Source organism: Pelobates fuscus, chromosome 10 (assembly GCF_036172605.1).
Source record: "Pelobates fuscus isolate aPelFus1 chromosome 10, aPelFus1.pri, whole genome shotgun sequence".
NCBI lineage: Eukaryota > Metazoa > Chordata > Amphibia > Anura > Pelobatidae > Pelobates > Pelobates fuscus.
In genome coordinates this window covers 134380747-134400745 of record NC_086326.1, presented here as the reverse complement: position 1 = coordinate 134400745, position 19999 = coordinate 134380747, and the positions used below count along the sequence as shown (strand labels likewise).

The 19999-nt window shown below is 42.7% G+C and overlaps 1 protein-coding gene across 4 annotated transcripts in view; it reads right to left on the bottom strand.

Annotated features, from left to right (window-relative positions):
- Positions 1-19999, bottom strand: part of CCSER2 (coiled-coil serine rich protein 2) — a 198945-nt gene that overhangs the window by 102765 nt on the left and 76181 nt on the right. For all 4 annotated transcript variants that reach the window (XM_063435387.1, XM_063435386.1, XM_063435389.1 and 1 more), the window contains exons 2-3: positions 8801-10196; positions 329-531 (exon numbers count right to left, since the gene is read on the bottom strand). In XM_063435387.1, the coding sequence (XP_063291457.1) occupies positions 329-531; positions 8801-10157 (1560 nt within the window). In that variant the 5' untranslated portion in view covers positions 10158-10196. The remainder of the gene's footprint in view (positions 1-328; positions 532-8800; positions 10197-19999) is intronic.

Genomic DNA, 19999 nt, shown 5'->3' with positions numbered 1-19999 from the left:
AGAGCATCAGCTGATGGCTCTCAGACAAATAACGGCACCCCTGCCCGGCGGCACTCCATGCTTCCTGAATCTGCCATTTCAGAACCTGGATGCATCTGGGAGTTGAGATCAGCGCTTGTGTCAACTTTGGGGTTAAACCTTTCATTTAGTTGAAGTTCTTATGGTGCCTTAAGGTGCCTAAACTGTACCTTTAAGACAAGCAGACTGGTGGAAACCCTCTAAACACATTTTAATTGAACGCCTAATTACAATTCAGTTTAGGAACATACACAATGTTCTTGTTGAGTAATGCACGGATATTGTATGTTGTGCAATATAAAACACATACCAGGCTATTCATTTCTGAAGATTCATAGCTTCCACAGGGATGAACGCTTCCGATGGGTTCCATTCCCTCTTCGTCCCACATGTATGTTCCATCAGAGCTGTCAGACGGAGAAAGCTCCAGAGAAGAGTGATCTCTATAATCCATATCTGGAGATAACCGGGTCTTGCCATACGGACTTTTGGAGCTTTCGGTTTCACTATGTGCTGAAAAAATAAATAAATAAATAAATAAAAAAATGTCATTACTTTGTATTAGAAATATTTAAAGGGGGGGGGGGGGTTATTAATGAAACACTTACTTGGGGAGAACTGATAAAGTGAACGTTAAAAAAAAAAAAAAGTTGATAAAATGATCAGAATGTTTTCTAACTTTGCCATCTTAATATTCAGATTTGAATTTTAATGCATTATGCTAAACCATTTATGAGAATAAACCCCAAAAATGTCTGCCCTCCCCAGCAGAGCTACGCCTGAAAGTATAGCTTAGTCATACACTACAGTAGAATAAATACTAAGCATGCTTTGTGAAAAAGCTTTTTATTTTTGCCTCAAAGTGGTGTTTAAACGTGCACTCCAAGTACTAGAACCACTGCGGCTCAGGGAAATTATTAAAGTGCAAATTATACATTATATATTCAGAAGTAAATCGGGGGTCTTTGAATACTTTTTATCAAATTGCTCCGAATGGTTTGCTAAAACTATGTGGAACAGAGCCTAGAGATTCTTTGTACCACAATCGCCGTGTGTCTAAAAAAAAATAAAAAAAATTCTACTATATAATTTATCTTTCTTCCACACTGTGAGCCATCATAATTGATTGCAAATGTATATGAATTTGTTTTTTGTTGTTTTTTTTCCAGAATTTTTCCAGAATTTTTTTCCAGAATTGGAAGAAGCTCAACCAATCAGGAACCTTCCATTAGGATCATTTCTCTTACTGATACTGGAAAGAAGTCTAAGTATTTGTACTTGTGTCCCAGATCCGTGAACCATCCTATGCAACTATCTGCCTCCAAGCCTCTGATTTTATTAAAGGACACGGAGGCTCTTATTAGGCTTATCTCTTTCTTTTATGAAAAAAAGAAACATGCATAACTACCCTCACAGGGTTAACATTACATCATTATCTCTTAACCAATAGGAACAGTCCTAGTCTTATATCCTTCCATGTAACCTCCTCCTTTTCCTCTTTCTTTGCTGCTGCCTCAGCTAAGTACACCTTTATTTTTCCATTACAATATGTTGTGATTTGGAATGTATTTGTAAGTGATATTTGACTGTTTTCTTGGCATTTTTTAATATATAACGCCTTATCGTTTTGGCTTACCTCCCTGACGGTTTTCCCTCCGTCAGGGAGCCTCTTCCCCGCGTTTCCCGCCAGCACCCCCCCTCCCCCTCCCGCAGGTGTGCCGGTCCCGCGGGTTCCACCGGGTAGTTTATTACCCTCTTTGTCCTTTCGCCGCAGGGAAACCTCTGGGGAGAGCTCGGTCTCTCTTCAGGGGATTTTCCCACCGCTGCACTCTGCATACGGGTGCCGCGCATGCGCGATCGCGATCCCACAGGACGGCAGCCATTTAAAGGGGCGGCATAATAAATATTGCCGCTCTTTTTTCTACCTCAGCTTGCACAGCCCATTAGAAGGTGCAAGCTGATTGGTTTGCCTAACCTGCCTGTCAGCTTCCCAGTGCCCCCAGAAGCCATTCCTGAGGGAACACTCGGTAAGCTGACAGTGCAAGTTTTTTTTGTCTCTACTTTTCTGTAGCCTTGTCTCTGGCCCTGTTAGCTTTTTTTCTCTACGGCTACTGCAGAAGGTATATTTTTCTTAGCTACTCCCTTTAACTTCCCTAAAATGCAAAACACCAGTGAATATTCTGCCCCTGGCCCCAGTGATAAGGGGGACGCCAAAACCCACCTCAAGACCACAAGGTCTGAGCCTTTAACCCTGCAAGGGGACGCCGTGAACCCCCTGGAGCACCTGGACTCAGAGGAGTTCCACTCGCTCCTAGATGCCACTGTCAAAATCAGTCACCCAGGCTATTTATAACGCAATGGGGGTTATGTCTGACAACATATCCCACTCTATTTCGAACGCTATTAAGGCATCTAACCCCAATTTAACCCACGCCAGGGCCGCAGATGAACCCCCTGTACGCAAAGAGGGCCGTAAAGCCATGTGCAAAACCCACAACGTGGGAAAACATGCCTCCAAAAATGAAATGACGGACAGGGCACGTCCTGTCACACCTGAGGTCGTGGGGCCCCCACGAGAACGAGCCACCCGCCGGGCAAAAGCGGCGCGGACGTGGAAATGGGCAAAAGCCCAAACAGAATCTTCCGACTCTGGTTCAGATATTGAGGAGGTTACGAACGAGTCCGATGTAGTCGACTCAGCCGAATGGGAGGGTTCCTCCCGAGCCATAGTCCAGCACGCAAGGCACATAAACCTGGGTTTGACACCGCGGATACATCCGCCATACTAGACCCCCAGGGCGAACCATTGTTCGACCCTGATACACTGCAAAACCCTAGGTCGGCCGACTGGTATCCGACCGATCATGTGGCACGGTATATAGCGGCCAGGATTCGTAAGCCCCTGGATAAAGCCACCAGGCAGAAACTGCGAGCAGAATGCCCTCGCCCAACTGTGCCCGACATGGCCTGCACCACGCCAGACATAGATCCCAAAATTGCGCAATTTCTAGGGAAATCTGGCTGGAAAACAAAAAAGGGGCTTGATTACTCCCTGCGCCACTGCCAGGATAAAGTGCTGGATACACTAGGCCCTAGTGCCAAGATTTTTGAACTAGTCGAGGCGGCCTTAAATGACGGAACGCCCCTTGACTTATTAGCCATTAGAGGCTGGGCCCAGAGATCTATATGCCTCATCGGCAACGCAAATGCTGCGCTAGCCACCGAAAGGCGCAAGACCATTTTGATGAAAATCGAGCCCAAGCTCGTGAACATGGCCCTCACCGAACCAGGACCACAAGCCAAGGGTTTCCTGTTCGGGGACAGTTTCGTTAAAGAACTGGGGCTTTACGTAAGCACTTTTACGGCCTTAGACAAGGCACAGACGAACATTAAAAGAGTGTTCTCCCCCAGAGTTTTTGGTGGGGCCGTCTGCCCGGCCGTTCATCCCGCGGTGTCTACCGGGGATACAGAGGCCCCGCCACGTCCAGATTCCAGCCTCCAGAGGCAAGAGTTCCCTCACCTTTCTTTCCGACCAGAGCCAGACCATGGCAACCGCGAGGACCCAGAGGCAACACATACAGCAGACGACCTTATGGTGAGTGCACTGCTTCCCTCCCGACTGTGGGGGGCAGACTGGTACACTTTATAGAGACCTGGCAACAACTGACAGCAGACACATGGGTCCTCAATACTGTGATGGGGTATCACATAGAATTTGTACAAACCCCTGTTCAGACAACCAAGTCTCATTGTATAGTGTTCTCAGCACGAGACAAGGCATTAGTGAGCAAAGAGATTCTCACTCTAAAAGGAAAAGGCGCCATTTATCAGGTCCCGTCAACCCCCTTGGGTTCATGAGCAATCTATTCCTGGTACCCGAGAAGGGCGGCGGAGTCCGCCCAGTCATCAACTTGCGGCCACTAAACGCATTCGTACGATACCACCATTTCAAAATGGAAGGTATCCACTGCCTAAGAGACCTGCTCAGGTTAGGGGACTGGATGGTCAAATTAGACCTACAAGATGCCTACCTCACGATCCCCATGGCGGAAGAGTGTCACCACCTGCTCCAATTCCAATGGGAAGGGGCGACATGGAGATTCCGATGCCTTCCCTTCGGACTCTCATCAGCTCCTTGGTGTTTCACCAAATTGCTGAAACCGGTGGTCGCCTTGCTACGCAGCAGAGGCATACGAATGATCATTTATCTAGACGATATGCTGATCATGGCTAAAGATGTTTGCCAACTTCGACAACACCTATCCGGGGCACTGACGTTGTTACAGAACTTAGGATTTCTCATCAACTGGGAGAAATCGATACTGACCCCATCCCAAGGCATAGAATTCCTGGGTTTCCATATAGACGCAACTACCGGGACACTCAGCCTACCGACAGAGAAAGTCAAAAACATCAAAAAGGAGATCCGCAGAACACTCAAAAGACCAGTGTTAACACTACGACAACTAGCCAGAATAATCGGACTCCTCTCCGCCTCCATCCAGGCTATCTTTCCCGGGCCACTCCACTACAGGGCCTTGCAAAGACTAAAAGCCACACAACTACGCTCAGGGCACTCATACTCAGATTCTGTGCCACTCGACTATGCAGCCAAACAGGAACTAGCGTGGTGGCTACAACATATGGAGGCATGGAACGGCAGGGCAATCTTCGGGACTGCCCCAGACTTCATCATCGAATCCGATGCGAGCACTCACGGTTGGGGAGCGCGATGCGGGCCTACCTCCACCGGAGGAATTTGGTCCTACTCGGAGAAACTCCTACACATCAACGGCTTAGAATTGATGGCGGGTTAATTCGCCCTGAAGAGCCTCCTCGGGGGCGCAACCAATTGCTCCATTGTCCTGCGGATGGACAACATCTCAGCGGTCCGCTACATCAACCACCTTGGTGGCACGAAATCCAAGATTTTGACAGACTTGGCCAAAGAATTCTGGGAACACTGCCTGGATCACAATATTTCGGTCCAAGCGGAATACATCCCAGGCATGTCCAACGTAGTGGCAGACTGGCACTCCAGACACCTGCACGACGCCAGCGACTGGCGCCTGAACCGCAACGTATTCCTACAGCTACAGACGATCTGGGGCCTGATGCAAGTAGACCTATTTGCATCTCGGTTGAACTCCCAACTACCAGCATTCTTCAGCTGGAGGCCAGATCCAGATGCACTGGCAGCGGACGCTTTTCTCCAACGATGGCCGAACAGCCGATTGTGTGCCTTTCCTCCATTCTCCCTCATAGCTCGAACACTGGTACACCTCGGACGTACCCAAGCGTCACTGGTCCTCGTAACACCATTCTGGACAGATCAACCGTGGTTCCCAACACTCATGGAAATGTCCATAGACCTCCCGAGATTGCTCCCAGATGCCTTGTTCCTTTTATCGGACCCAGAGGGCAACCCACACCCCCTGATGGCCCAGGGACAGTTCAAACTTTTAGCATGGCTCCTCTCAGGGGACCCTGGATCGTACCAGACGTTCCACAGGAAACTATCGAATTACTGGCGGGAGCTTGGGCACCAGGAACTAGACGCTCCTATCTCTACGCCTGGAATGGATGGAGTAGTTGGTGCATGGAACAGGTGGATCCCGTACGTGCTCCTGTAAATTACCTGTTACGCTTCCTTACTAACCTGTACAATCAAGGTTTCGCCTACAGAACGATTAATGTCTACAGGTCGGCGATTTCGGCAGGACATCAGGGAGTGGATGGAATACCTATGGGCCAACAGTTACTAGTATGCCGCCTTCTACAGGGAATTCGATTTGCTCGTCCACCACAACCCCGATACACGTCATTGTGGGACGTCAACGCAGTCCTGAAACTGTTAGAAACTTGGCCACACAAAACACTCACGCTTAAACAATTGTCAGCGAAACTGACCATGCTCCTTTGCCTGATCTCGTGCAAGAGGGTGTCCGATGTTAGAGCACTGGACGTTGATGCACGATCCTTTACTCCCACAGGTGTCTCATTCAACATCTCCAGGCGTACGAAGTCGTCAACCACATCAGTTTCATACCCTTCGTTCCCACATAACAGGAAGCTATGTCCAGTGGACTGTTTACGGGAATATGAGAAACGAACTTTGGGATTCAGGAATCCTTCAAACCCAGAATTGTTTTTGGCCATCAGACAGCCCCACCAACCGGTATCCACGGTGACGCTCGCCCGATGGGTGAAATGGATAATGGCTTTAGCACACATAGATATCACTGTCTATGGCGCACACTCTACCAGAGGAGCCATGGCGTCAAAGATTTTCATCTTAGGTGGTAGATTAGAAGACCTCTTGAGAACAGCGGATTGGTCTCGGGAATCGACATTTAAGGAATACTACTTTCGACCTATGGAACATGTGTCAAGTGTAGTCATCTCACAGCTTTGAACTAGCCTAATAAGAGCCTCCGTGTCCCTTAATAAAATTACCAGATTTTACTAATTACATGACGTAAAGTCATGATTTTATAAAGGACACGGAGGAGAGTATTAGCCCACCCGGATCAGGTACATACAACGTTGTACCCCAACCCAGGTACGTAATAGGTACTCTAATAGAACTAATTGCATATGTATATATTTGCTTTGAGAAGTTATTGAACTAGTAAAGTTTACAGGTTTACATATACTGATTACATAAATAACTCAAACAATTTTGGCTAGAGAATATTGGAAACGAAAATAGTTGGCAAGGACAAGTTTTACCATTGTTTTTCTTTCAGCATGAAAACCTACAAACACCCATGGTTGATGGCGATTGTTTTCACAGTTAAGAGGATCAGTTCAGAAGATCCACAGTTTTTCTCATGAGCGGATTCATCATCAAGATCCAGTTATCAACCAGCCTGTGTTCAGTTTGTAAGGAATTATGATGGAAAACGTTAGCTTCGGCACCATCACGAAAGAGGAAAAGGAGGAGGTTACATGGAAGGATATAAGACTAGGACTGTTCCTATTGGTTAAGAGATAATGATGTAATGTTAACCCTGTGAGGGTAGTTATGCATGTTTCTTTTTTTCCTACAAATAAACACCTTAGCTTTTTCTTTGCTGCTGAGGAAATAAAAGAAAGAGATAAGCCTAATACTCGCCTCCGTGTCCTTTATAAAATCATGACTTTACGTCATGCAATTAGTAAAATCTGGTAATTACGTATGTGTGATCAGCTCCCAGAGTTGCAAGAAGCTGCATTGGGAAATCTGTGATTGGACAGATATGGAAAGTCTGGGCGGGGTTAGAAGGGGAGGGCTTGAAAAGGCAACAGACAAGATAACTGTAGGTTCTGCAAGCTGTTTTTAGATATACCCCCAATGAAAACAATGCATTATTGAATGCATGACTATTTTATTGCGGGTATATCTGCTAAACAGTGATTTTTATACGTTTTGTATTTGTGCAGTGGAGTGTCCCTTTATGCAACTTATGGCAAGGAAATAGGAAACAGGACAGTTTAATCCAGGGGTTACCAACCCCATTTTATTAGCACACAAATAATCAAGGTTTTGTTAGTATTTCCACTAGAACGTAAGTGGGCATGCTCATGTGCATGGAGGACTGGACTGGGGGGCCCCATTGCCCTACGAAACATTTTTCAATGATGCAAAGGTGTTCTACTTTGAGTGGCCCTTTAAAGGAAACCTCAAGGTTAATGCATACATTTATTATAATACATATGTCTACATTTTTCTAATAGTTTAGATACTGGGTCCCCTTTAGGAGTGGTTACTAAATCCAGCTGTGAGAGGGTCTTTATTTCCCCGACAGAGATCAAGAGTACCAACAATCTCCTGGCCAGTAGAATGCTTCTAATAGAGAATGTGCGCAGCCATGTAAACAATAGGCAAATGTTTGTATATATAGGTTCACATGAGCCTGATGTGCAAGGATTACTTTAAGACCCATTAAGCAATGAATGTATGTTATCGATAAATAGTGACAAATTCGCTATTATGTTATTAAACAGATACTTCCTGTCTCCATCTACCCAGAGTTCTTTCTGCCCACCTTGGGGACAACTGAACCTGCATTTGAACACTTCTTTAAAAAGGCGGATCCTCACTCTTGAAGTCAACATCTGTCAATACATTCTTCTCTTTCTTTAGCAAGTGCCTTGCTTGCTATAGAGGGAGAGGAATAAACACAGCAAATAAATTGCATGTTGAGCAGTTCTGAGCACAGAGGTCTATACCGACTCTCTGCAGAGAACAGGTGATGGCCCACCACTTTAACAAATATTCTGTGCAACTTCCGTTGCACAGAATGACAAACGTTGGTCAAGAGTGGTCAGCTGACACTCTCAGCCAATGAATGTCTTCTGCTGTGGCTTTCAGCTGCAGAAGCCAGAAGCGCGTCACCGAACCACCAGGGATCATCGGAGACCAGCAGGGATCCAGATTAGGGAAGCAAACTGTTCATAAATGGTGTGCCCCATTACCGGGGAACTTAGCCAGGGTACTACTACAGCAGGACAGTGGACCGCCTTAGGAAGACAATATAAGAACTGTGTGGCCTAGAGAATACAGTTGGTACTATAAAACCTCATAGAATTCCAAAGTCGCAGGCAATACCCTAGTAAAAAGGGAGCTTTAAATGAGAACCTTAGATGCAAACATGAATGATGTGTACAAAAAGCTATGGCTGACTACAAGCAAGATATAAATTTAAAAAACATATCACGTCACTTAAAAATCTATATTTTTAAAAAGCATTTCATTAGCACTGCAGATAAATTAGAAAAGTATCTGGTATACTCTTACCTAGCCAATCGTCTGTATTAGTAAGAATATATTTGTTGTCATGTTGAAGGGAGTTTAAGGAATATTCAGCAGGTGATGTGTCAAGTATTTTGTTCCCAGATTCCACAGCAGTAACCGTTTTATTTCCATCTTCCAGGTCAACAAAGTCATCACTGAAATCTTCGCTCTTGTCGGAAGATGATAAAGAGGAGATGGAAAGCTCATCAACATCTTCACTATAACATGCGTCTATGCTTTCTTTTTTGTCCAACTTGTCATAAAGAATGTAACTATCAATGTCCAGTTCTTTCTTGTCCACCTGCTGCTGCACACTTGGTTCTTCACCTGTTTTGGTAATCAGGTGTTCAGTTTTTTTCGTAACTAAAGAATCAGGAGAACACCTTGTACCATTGAGGACTATCTCCCTTTGGAATTGTGTTCTGCTGGGTTTCAGTAAAGATGGACGGCTCATTTTATAACAGAGAGAGAGGGGAGCTGCAGATCCATCTGATAAACCAGGAGCCTTTAGTCCAGAAGAAGGCCTTGCAGGGAATGTTCTTGTAAAGCTAGATTTTATATGGGATTCATTACCATTGGCCAGCTCATACTGCCTTGAAGTCCTGGACAGCATATTCAACTTTGGAGCAGGTCTGGAGGGTGCATGCTGAGTAGTGTAAGGTCTTGTGAGTTCCACATCTCTGGTAAAAGAATATGATCGAGTAAGGGGTCCAGAGGAGAACAATGGGTTTTGAGTAGAATGGGAAAAGCTTTGAGATCTTGTCACACGGGAAAGAGATTTTGTGTTGTCTGTGGATTTGTCTGAAAAGTTTCTAACTGTGGCAGAATTAGCCCTTGGCCTCTGTAAACCCACTGGAGGCTTACTGGAGTAGTATCCATTGACCTGTGTTTTACAACCATTAAGAGTTGAACAGGAAGTCCGTCCAAAAATTGTACTTTTTGTAAATTTAGCAGCATTGGGCAGTCCAGACACTAAGTTTTCATTTAAATCCTCTTTACGTGACATCAACACATTGTTTTGCTTTCCAGCAGTTTTTGCTGTTCCTGCTAGTCTAGATGCATCTTTGTCACCTGCCATATATGGGTGAGAAAAATGTTTATCGTGTACCTTTTCATCAGAAGATGTATCTTTAGATATCTGGCCATTTTGTTGGCACTTGGACTTTGACCAGTTCAAAGACAATGTAGATGGTCGATCATGGTCATTGTGCTGTTCAACCCTAGTGAAGTTAGTTTTCCCTAGTAAACCAGCAGGCGTACGGCTTGATGGCCGTTGCAATAAGCTTCCTACTGGTTTTGATGCACCAAATTTTGGAAGCTTGGAACCTTGAGAGGCTCGAACTTGGATCTTTTCTTCCATGAGATGGCAGATGCATCAGTTCTTCCAACTTGTTTAAATCTAAGGAGAAAGAGAGTTACACACAAATCAGTATTTATAAAACCAAACATAATTTAAACAGTAAAATTTACATTTAAATAATAAAAAATAAATATTAACAAATATTCTTCTCCAACGTAACTTGACTAGCATTAGAAAGAAATAATGAAGTTACTAAAATGTCTTAATGTGTTTTATACCCCATCTCCTATAGACTGTAAGCCCGCTTGAGCACAGTCCTCTTCAACCTATCGTTCCTGTAAGTTTTCTTGTAATTGTCTGATTTATAGTTAAATCCCCCCTCATATATATTGTAAAGCGCTACGGAATCTGTTGCCGCTATATAAATGGCAATAATAATATAGCAGGGTTAAAAACTCAGCCAGACTGCTTGCAATTTTAAATACGGAGCTGTTCACCTTAATTTGAGGTGCAATTGTCTTTTAGACCAAGACACTGAGCTCCTCTTCCGTCTCCTGATCTGCCAACAGAGCAAGGCAGGATAAGGCAGACAGTAGGCAAGGAGACGTTCTCAGGGGGAAATAAGTTGATGGGGAACAGAGGGGATGTGCAAGATAACATAGGAAACAGCAATCCCTGCACTTCTCAGAGTTAACACTTCAGATGCCAGTAAAACAAATAATTAAAGTACAAATTACAAAACTTTTTATATAGTGTCCATGTTCGTAAACCAGGTGCAGACAAGTGCGAATGCCAATTTTACATTGATTATATATCATATTTCCTTGGCTTTTTTAACTCCTTCAGAGGAGAGGGAGAATCTTTCATCACTAGGACCCCAGTCTCTGTGTAAAAAGCTAGCCAGTGCGACTTCTCTGGACATCCATTACATTCAAAACCAAGGAGAAAAAAAAAGGAAAAAAAAGTTACCTGCGCACTATCCCTATGCCCATTTAAATAAATGAAGTTTGTTGTTTTGTTTTTTAGCATCACTAAAATGGCCATTAAAGTGTAATCTTACCTTCCATGGGTCCATTATGCAGTTACTAAACTTTTCAAACAATAAATAAAAAACTAACAACTATCGACAGCAAGAATTTTTAACCCCTGAATGGCTGAGCTGAATAGTGATTTGTAAGCCAGGCGTTAGGGCACATTTTTTTTTTTTTTTTTTTTAACGGTATTGTTTACATGCAATAAAATAAATTTTAAAAGTCCAATTTCTAGTTTTATATCTCGGTCTCATTCCAGGAGACATCAGCCCGACATCAAACAGATCTACTTTAAAAGAATACCTGTGTATTCATCCTCAAAACTATTGTGGCAACATAGGAAAAAAAACTATTACCGGTAATTTAACTTGTTAAAGCAGGCAGACGATGCTTGGTACAGGCAGCCAGAACGTTCCAATGAGAAATATATCTTCCATCCAAGTAAATGTACAATTAAATTAAGGAATAATTTAATTATCAAAAAAAAAACGCTGCATGCACAGTGAAACTCAATGGGCTGGGCTTGAGCTAAATAAAGAAAGGTTTGGGTGGATACATAATTATGTCACTCAATGTGATGTACAGATCTAATAAAACTGTATCACATGAAAAGTGTATAACTTTCTCATTGGATGCCAGGCTGGTGTATAGGAAGGCTTGCACGCAAGTTAGTCCAATTTGCTACAGAGCAATATGTCCTAAAATGAACATTATATGGTTTTAAAAAAAATGCATATATAATTAATTCTGAGTATTCCTTTATTGCTTCATAGCAAGAACAATTGCTATGAAAACTTGTGGAATCTACATCCAGAGACAGTCTGCTGTCAGGAGGGACTCTGCTTTCATGAGACCATCACAATCTCAATCCAATTCTTAACATAGACCAGTGCTGGAGACCGGTTAGAAGACCAGTCAAAATAGCTGAACCGGAAAAATTCTCCCAGTCAGCTATGCTTTCAATTCGGCTACTTTGGCCTTCGATCTGAAATTGCGTTTTTTACACTCCCTGCAATTCTGACCCAGCTACACCACGTGCTACCATCGCTGTGCTCCACCAATCCAATACTTCTCTATGACAAGCATTAGCGTTGTTCTGCGTCATCATGCTGTACGGGATTACATCAAGACGTGAAAACCATTGCATTATTATTTTTTTTTTTTTTTTAAAGGTCTTAAAGGAAGTACCTCCAGTGGCTGCCTGTCTGGCAACTACTAAATGTGTGTATTTTTACATGTGTGACCACGGCCTGTTTTCTTATATTGCCAGGCATAAAATTGTAGTGGTTTTGGTGCTTAGAGTGTCCTTTTAAATTATCTAGAAAAGACCACAAGTCCAATTCAAGGTGGGTGTGTGTGTGTGTGTGTGTGTGTGGAGGGGATCTGCTTTGTCTATAATTCTCACTATAAATCTATGAGATCACACGCTCTTAACACACAAGGACACAATGTAAAGGGGCAAGAGACAATTGTTCTGCCTTTTATTAAAGGGACACTATAGGCAGAGAAACTGCAATGTTTACTTTGCAGTGGTAAGGCGACCTCTAGTCGCTGTTTTCCAGACAACCACTAGAGGTGCTTCTTGGTTTCTCAAAGTTCAACTCTGTGTAATGACATGGACGTCCTCACGCTTTGCATTAAGATGTCCAGCGTCTTCAAAATCCTCATAGGAACGCAAAGCATCATGGGAGTTGTAGTTTGAAAACATCTGGGAGGGATCTACTTTTGGGCTGTTCCTTTAACCAGAAGAACTATGGTTCACTGACTTCTCAATTTCTTCAACCCATAAGCATCAGGGTAAAGATACAGAACAAAACGCCACTTTTGTCCTTCTCTGAAGGATGTGGTGTGGGAATTATATCGTAAATATGGGAGTTGCTCTGACCATTGGTAACTTGACACGAGTCCCGGTCACCTATTCCTCAATTCATGCGAGATGTGTCACATTGATATACCAGTGTGGTTAAGCTGCCAGCATACTCGAATTTGGCAATAAACCTGGAAATACTTACTTTGGTAGTGCGTTTCAGGTTTAGCACTGACTTTGCAGAGCGAATCTATTTATACAACCATGCAATAAAGCGTTCTTATAACACAAGTGTTAAATTCTTCACACACCACTGCCAAACTTGCAACGCTTCCTCTGTATATTATAACCGTACGTCTGAGATGAAGTCCAGCCTAAGACAAGTATTTATTTGCCTTTTCCTCAGAGATTCCTATTATGCCAGCTAAAAGAGACTGAACTCTTTCAGTTGCCTAGATAGTGTAAACCTATTATCTAGGGTCATTAAAGTGATACCATGTCTTCGGCAGACACACCAGCTTCTACTGCTACTCGGTAACATCTGCTGTCCTATCAATGTACCCCATGTCTTACACGTTGCTCCTCCTTCCTTAGAATAGACTGTGACATGGTCATTGCATTAAATCATAAACATATCCGTTACTGTGTATTCTAATCACAACAAAATGGTATTGTTATACAAAGCACAACATATACAAACTACCCCTTCCAATATTAAGCGAAATGTTTAAATAACTCTAAAAGAATAGATCGGAATATAAAAGCTGCACCGGGCCCTTTCTGAACCTGCAGCAGGAATGTCAACAGAGCTCAGTCCAAGTAGATTACAGGCTATACATTTTAAAGCAGTGCAATGCTCTTTGTACTTTAAAATGATCTTGTGTGTGTGAAAGGGCAAATAAAAAAAAGGAAAAGAAAAGGTTTCTTTACTCGCACAGACGTGGTAAGGATTGTCTTTCAACAATGGTTTGCCACGTAGAAGGCAAGTTTGGGGACACACGATTCTTTAGAAAATGCTTCATTTTTCCAGTACACCCACCGGACCAGAGAAATTAAGCTTTAGGCACAAAGGTTAGGGTGCACCGGTACTGGCAGATATTTGATACAGGAACAATGCAAAATACAGTACAAAGGTTTCAGGCATAACGACCTTTCTCAATACACAGTGCGCAGCAAAATATGTCTGTCCTGCTGGGGGGGGGGGCGTTATTTTTAACATGAAATGTAATATTTAATGAGACACTGCAGGCACCACAACCACTCCAATGGCAGTGGTTATGGTACTCTGAGATATCAGTGTACGAGCTGGCTAACTTCAACATTGACAAATCATAAGCCCAGTTTCTGTATCCTGAAAATGTATGAGTAACATCTCCGCAAGGAACCTCCTCAATTAGAATATTAAGATAATTTGACAACAAGACATTAACACTGCCTCCCCTCCTAGCACACAGGATGGGTCTCCCATTTTATGTTCCTGCAATTATTTGTCTTTTTATAGATCTATATCAATGAATACCTCCTTGTCCTGTACGGATTAATAAGGTTACCCGGTTAACTAAGCGGTTTTGCTTATCCACTGTTGCTCAGGTCACTGGAAATGAGGTTAACCAAAAAAATCAATACTCAAAATGTTATAGCCACTAAGCAGAAGAGATTACCATGGCAACTTAGAACGGTCACATTCCATCCGGCTGTAATCGTAATGACTAGATCCTCATGGTACAGCAAGAGACTTTCACCATCAGCAAAAGGGTTAAAACGGGGAACAATACAAAGCACTGACAATGTGTTCGAGGTTAGTGGAGAACGGCTGCACACAACACATTTAGAAATGTACTTAAAAGCCACAAAGCTTTATAATGTTTTCATTTTGATGTTTGCTTTCTGAGCTACTGGTATTCACTATCGACTAAATTTAGATTTCCATTTTCAAACAGATGTACCTTTTCTTTCTTCTACAAAAGGAAGTTTGATGGCAGATATTTTCTCAAATGAAATGATCTGGAAAAGGGGATTATGGGAGATACCTCCCATGTAGGTAATTGGAGGCCGTCAGACACAATGCGTTGCATTTAGACAGGATCCCGTGGATGAAGTGATTATATGAATACAATGGCCATTTCAACAGCATGCAGTTTAGTGCTCTTTTTCCAAAACAAAAGCCCTGATTAACTGGGCCACGTTTATGTCTAATGACTAGCTTTACACCACTTGGTTGGTCAGACGGATCATATCAAGCAGACTCCGAGATGCAGTGAGCCAAACCGTGAACACATTACTTGGGATTAACAATACAAGCTGCATGCTCAGAGTGCTCATTACTTGAGGGGAAATGTGCACTAAATGTGCAAGCCATCAGTCTCTAAAATCCTTTATAGACCCCAAAAAAATAAAAAAATAAAAAATGACATCTGCACCAAACATCGTAGCAGTGCCTCCAACAATGGACACAAGAAAAAACAAGAGGATAGAAAAAATAAACAAACCCACAAACTAAACAAAAAAAAAGGCAGCCAAAAAGAGGTCACAGAGTTCTAGTTGTAGGTACACAGGCATTACAGCAGGGGAACAAAAAAAAAAAATGTATTGCCTGTGTCAGTTTATAGTATTTCCAACCTCATATGGGACGGAAAAAAGTTAGTATCTTTCTAAATATTGTTTGGGGCAATAGAAAAATGTATAACGTGAAATAGACACTCCATGTAGGAGGTGGCCCATTTAAATTTAAATACAAAACAAATGCAATATTTACATGTTGTATAAAAATATAGATTAAAATAAATAAATAAAAAAAAGTCTCTGTATTTCCTGCTTATCTCTCTGCAGGTTCGGCAAAGAGTTCTCACCAAGCCAAGATGTCACCTACTCATTCTTGACCCATTTCTATGTCACCGCTGGCTTATTCATAAGCATTGCTTTATGTGCACAGCAAAGCTATCTGGGAGCTGTATGTGGCGAAACCAACCTCGCCACTGGGCCCTGGAGAAGCCTGTTTGCTAGCCTCCTACCTGCTGACTATGGCCCCTGGGTTATTTGGGGCATATTGTACTTTATATTGCTGCTACTGGCCCTTTAAAATAAACGATGGACATATTGGGACTACTGTCCCTTTAAGACTGTGGAGCATATTCCAGTATACTGCCTTTAATATTACATATGTATTTATGTGTTGAGTTTAACCTGGGATATGTATGCAGCATTCCTCTGATTGTTCGGTAGAATCACTCCATTCATTATATTGAGTGAAACTACCGAACAACCAGACCACCCAGGAATAAGTGTGCCTCCAATTACAGTTTGCAACAATGTTGCAAACGGTAATCGGCAATCAGTGTAATGTATTCTTTGTCCTCTGGGTGGCCGCCATTCGGGAAACGAACATGTGGCGGCGGCCATCTTAAACTACCGAACAGCGGTGTTTTGCCGTCGAGTGTCTGGAACTAAAATCGGACACTTGACTAGGCAAACACCGCTGAGACCTCCATACTTCCAGAAATTCGTATAGAAACTACCGAATGACCCGCCGTTCGGTAGAAAGAACCCCACAAACAAGGGAATTCATTCAAACCCTCTCCAGGCTCTATAACACAGGCAATTCATCTGTTTTCATTCCCTTGTTTGTGACCGACCGCAGGGCCAAAATGCATGGAACTGTTTTCGGATATTTTACCCATGCGGTCGGTCAAATCTTTGGAACCCCATATCTCCCGAACCGTTCATCCAAATGACTTGAATTTTGAATATGTTGTCCCCCTGAATAAGGGCTATCATAGATTTAAAGGTTTACCCCCTGTTTTTGGGGTACATCCAGAACTTGGCTGAAAAGGTGTACCGGATAATTGGGTTTAATGTTATCTGAGGGGAGGGGATGTGTGGGCTGAACCATGTATGTGATTGGGTATTTTATGCCTCCCCCTGGGTGTGGACTGTATGTGTATTATTGCAATAAAAGCCAGGCTGGATGAGCCAGTCCAGAGTTCCTGTTTTACCCTCAAAGTGAAGTGTCATCTCATTATTGGGGGAAGGATTTATTGTATGCTGTTCCAGTTTGACTGCTAGGAGTGTAAGCCTATTCGTATGGTTCCTATTCAATGGTCTACAGCATTCAGAGGCCTGAGAGGATTCATATGCTTCTCAGATTCGCTGATTGTGGTGTCTGCCAGAGTGCTTGGAGTCCTCAAGAAACGCTAGGAGCATCCTTTAACGGAGGTACTCAGTCGGGGTGCCAGTGGATCCGTTACACTGTAGTTCATGGGTCAGCTGGCCACTGCAGAAAGGCAACAGCTGACCTGCAAGAAAATATGTGCCACAGTATTTCTCCAGCAAAAAGGGAAACAGCAGGCTGGTGGGAGGGGGAAGAAAGGCGTGCGATTATGGAGGAACATTGCGTTAAACAAAATAAAAACACATCAAAAAAAAAAAAAAAATAGTATAGTTAATAGTAACCTAAAGTAAGTAACACTCCAAATTGACTTATTTGGCTCTTCACGAACGTTGTTGATCTTCTGTATTAGAATGATTTAAATGATCCAATGATCCAATGATGGTAGTCTGAAATAAAAACGCATGGAGCCATGGGGCACTCCTTGACTAGACACGGACAGATCAATAACCAGCACTGTGGGGAGACCACACTCAACAAATAAAGATGAGCTACGCACTGAATCGCACTGACAGGGTTACGGACTAAAATCAATTTCACATTTTACACCAAACTAGCTGAACTGGAAGTAAAGCGGACATTTGCGAATTTTCCCACTAAAGCCATTTGGCCTTAAATTTGAAATTTGTTCTGAATTCCCGACATTGCTTTCGCTAGTAAAAAACAATCTGACTGTGCACAGCAATCAGGGATAATACAATAAATCCGGTTTAGACGCACTAATGCCAGTGTTCGGTTACAGAAGGATGAGCATCAAACTTTAACGAGTATGGCAAGATCAATATACTGAGAGCTGCGTGTTACAAAAATAAATCCCCCAGAACAGTTCTACACCGCTAATTAAAGTCTCACTATAACCCTTCTTCACTATTATTTATTCTAAGTTAAGGAAAGTGTTAAAACAGATTTCCCATACCTTTTCAGCCATCTCAACACACAAACGTTGCTTTCCCCATCCCTTTCTATAAAAAAAAGGCATGAGCAAAACGGATTTAAATTTCATGTGAAAACAGAAATCAAAAAAAGCGTGACTCACTGAAAACTACCTATTTTTCTATTCAAAGTCCTGTATTTAAAACAAACAAACCAAACAAACCAAACAAAAAAACACAATGGTATCAGAAAAGTAGATACAGGATAAAGTGGGAAACAAAAGCTGCATTTTGATTGGTTTATTGGGTTTGTGTTCCCAACCAATCAAGATATTGCTAAACTTCAAACAATTTATCACAAAACAACTTCCTGGGGCAGTAATGACAGACCTAGGGCCATCTGTAGAACATACATATTTTAAAAAGTCTTTCACATTTAGAGAAGATCAACTTGTGTTTAAAGCATTACATTCTCATAGAAAAATGTGGCCTTGCATTAGCACGGCAATGCAAAGAAATGTAATGGAACAGCATAGTGAAGGTTAAATACATAGAAATGTTTAGCCCTAAGGGTTAAAAAAATAAAATGAAGACAAGAATTGTAGGATGACAAAAGAAGAAAGGAATAAAAAGGAGATTATGGATGAAACCAAGCATGGCAGCAGACACTGCAACATTGCCCACAGAAATACAAAAAGTTCAATAGAGCTGTCCCTTTTCAGTCGGTGATACAATGCAGACTCAGAAAGACATGAAACTACAATGAAATACGTCTAGACCACCTTTAAGTAAATAGATGAAACATTTTGCAGACGCATCATCTTTTGACATGAAACAGACCGAAAAATTAGATTCTCATGAAGTATATAAAAGTCCTGGTTCAAAGAGTGATGCAGTACCAAACTGGGAGTAACGACAAATATGGAATAAGAAACAAGGGGAAAAAAATACTATTAGAGAAAGATGAAAACATAACTAAGTAACAATTCAAGTGATCCTGTGCCGACAGCCCTTAAAATAAAGGGCTAGAAAAGAAACGGATACACCATTCAAAAGCAGAGGTCTACGAACAGTTGGTTGACCTGGTACAGCCGCTGCACAGCGCATTTCGCTTCTTCAATCAAGCTTCTCCCCAGGTGTGCTACATTCTAAGCATTTAGGGTTAGGTAGGTGCACTGAAAATGTCTCAACACTTAAGAATCTCTCTTTCACCTTCTCCTATTTTTGCATATTTTGCAAAGACCACTGGCGGTGACTACTAGCTATGGGGTGCATGGGAAGGGGAGTTATACTTAACTGAACCGGTCCCTCATGGCTGCTGCCATGCTCTCCCTGTGGTCCTCTTTAGGAGCCAGGAGCCTAGATCACCGTTGTAGTTTTGCGCATGCATGGGATCTATGGAGGGACAGCTGGGGGCTTGACAACAAAAATAAAAGTTGAAGTTTTTCCAGCATAAGCCTGCAGTCAAGCCATGCATCCTATTATCACAAAGACTATTCCTGAATTAAATCACACAGCTCAGCCAATGATAAATCAGTGTGAGCAGGACCACTCACACGCCTCCACCTCACATCTAAGCAAGGACTTTATTTGTATAGCATTTCAAGCCTGCTAAAGGGGGATCAAGGGTGGATAAGAAGTCAGTCATTGGCTGTGAGGCAGCATCAAGGTAGAGACTCCGCTCACACTGACCTTTCATTGGCTGAGCTATACTGCCAATCAGAAAGAGGTTATAAAAAGGGAGTCATGGCTATAGTGGTGTCGCTACACATTTATTTTGTGTTTTTTCTCTTCACCCAAAAACTATATAGATGTGATAGAACAGGGGACAGAAACATAGCATTACAATGAGGCTAAAGCATATTAAATGCACTTAAAGGGACACTATAGCCACCAGACCAACTGCAGCTCCTTTTGGCAGCACTCTGGAGGGGGAAGTCCTGTAATCTTCTGCATGGAAACACTGAATGCTCCCCATAGAGATGCACTGCTTGCATGCAGCTGTATGAGGAGATGTGGATTAGCAC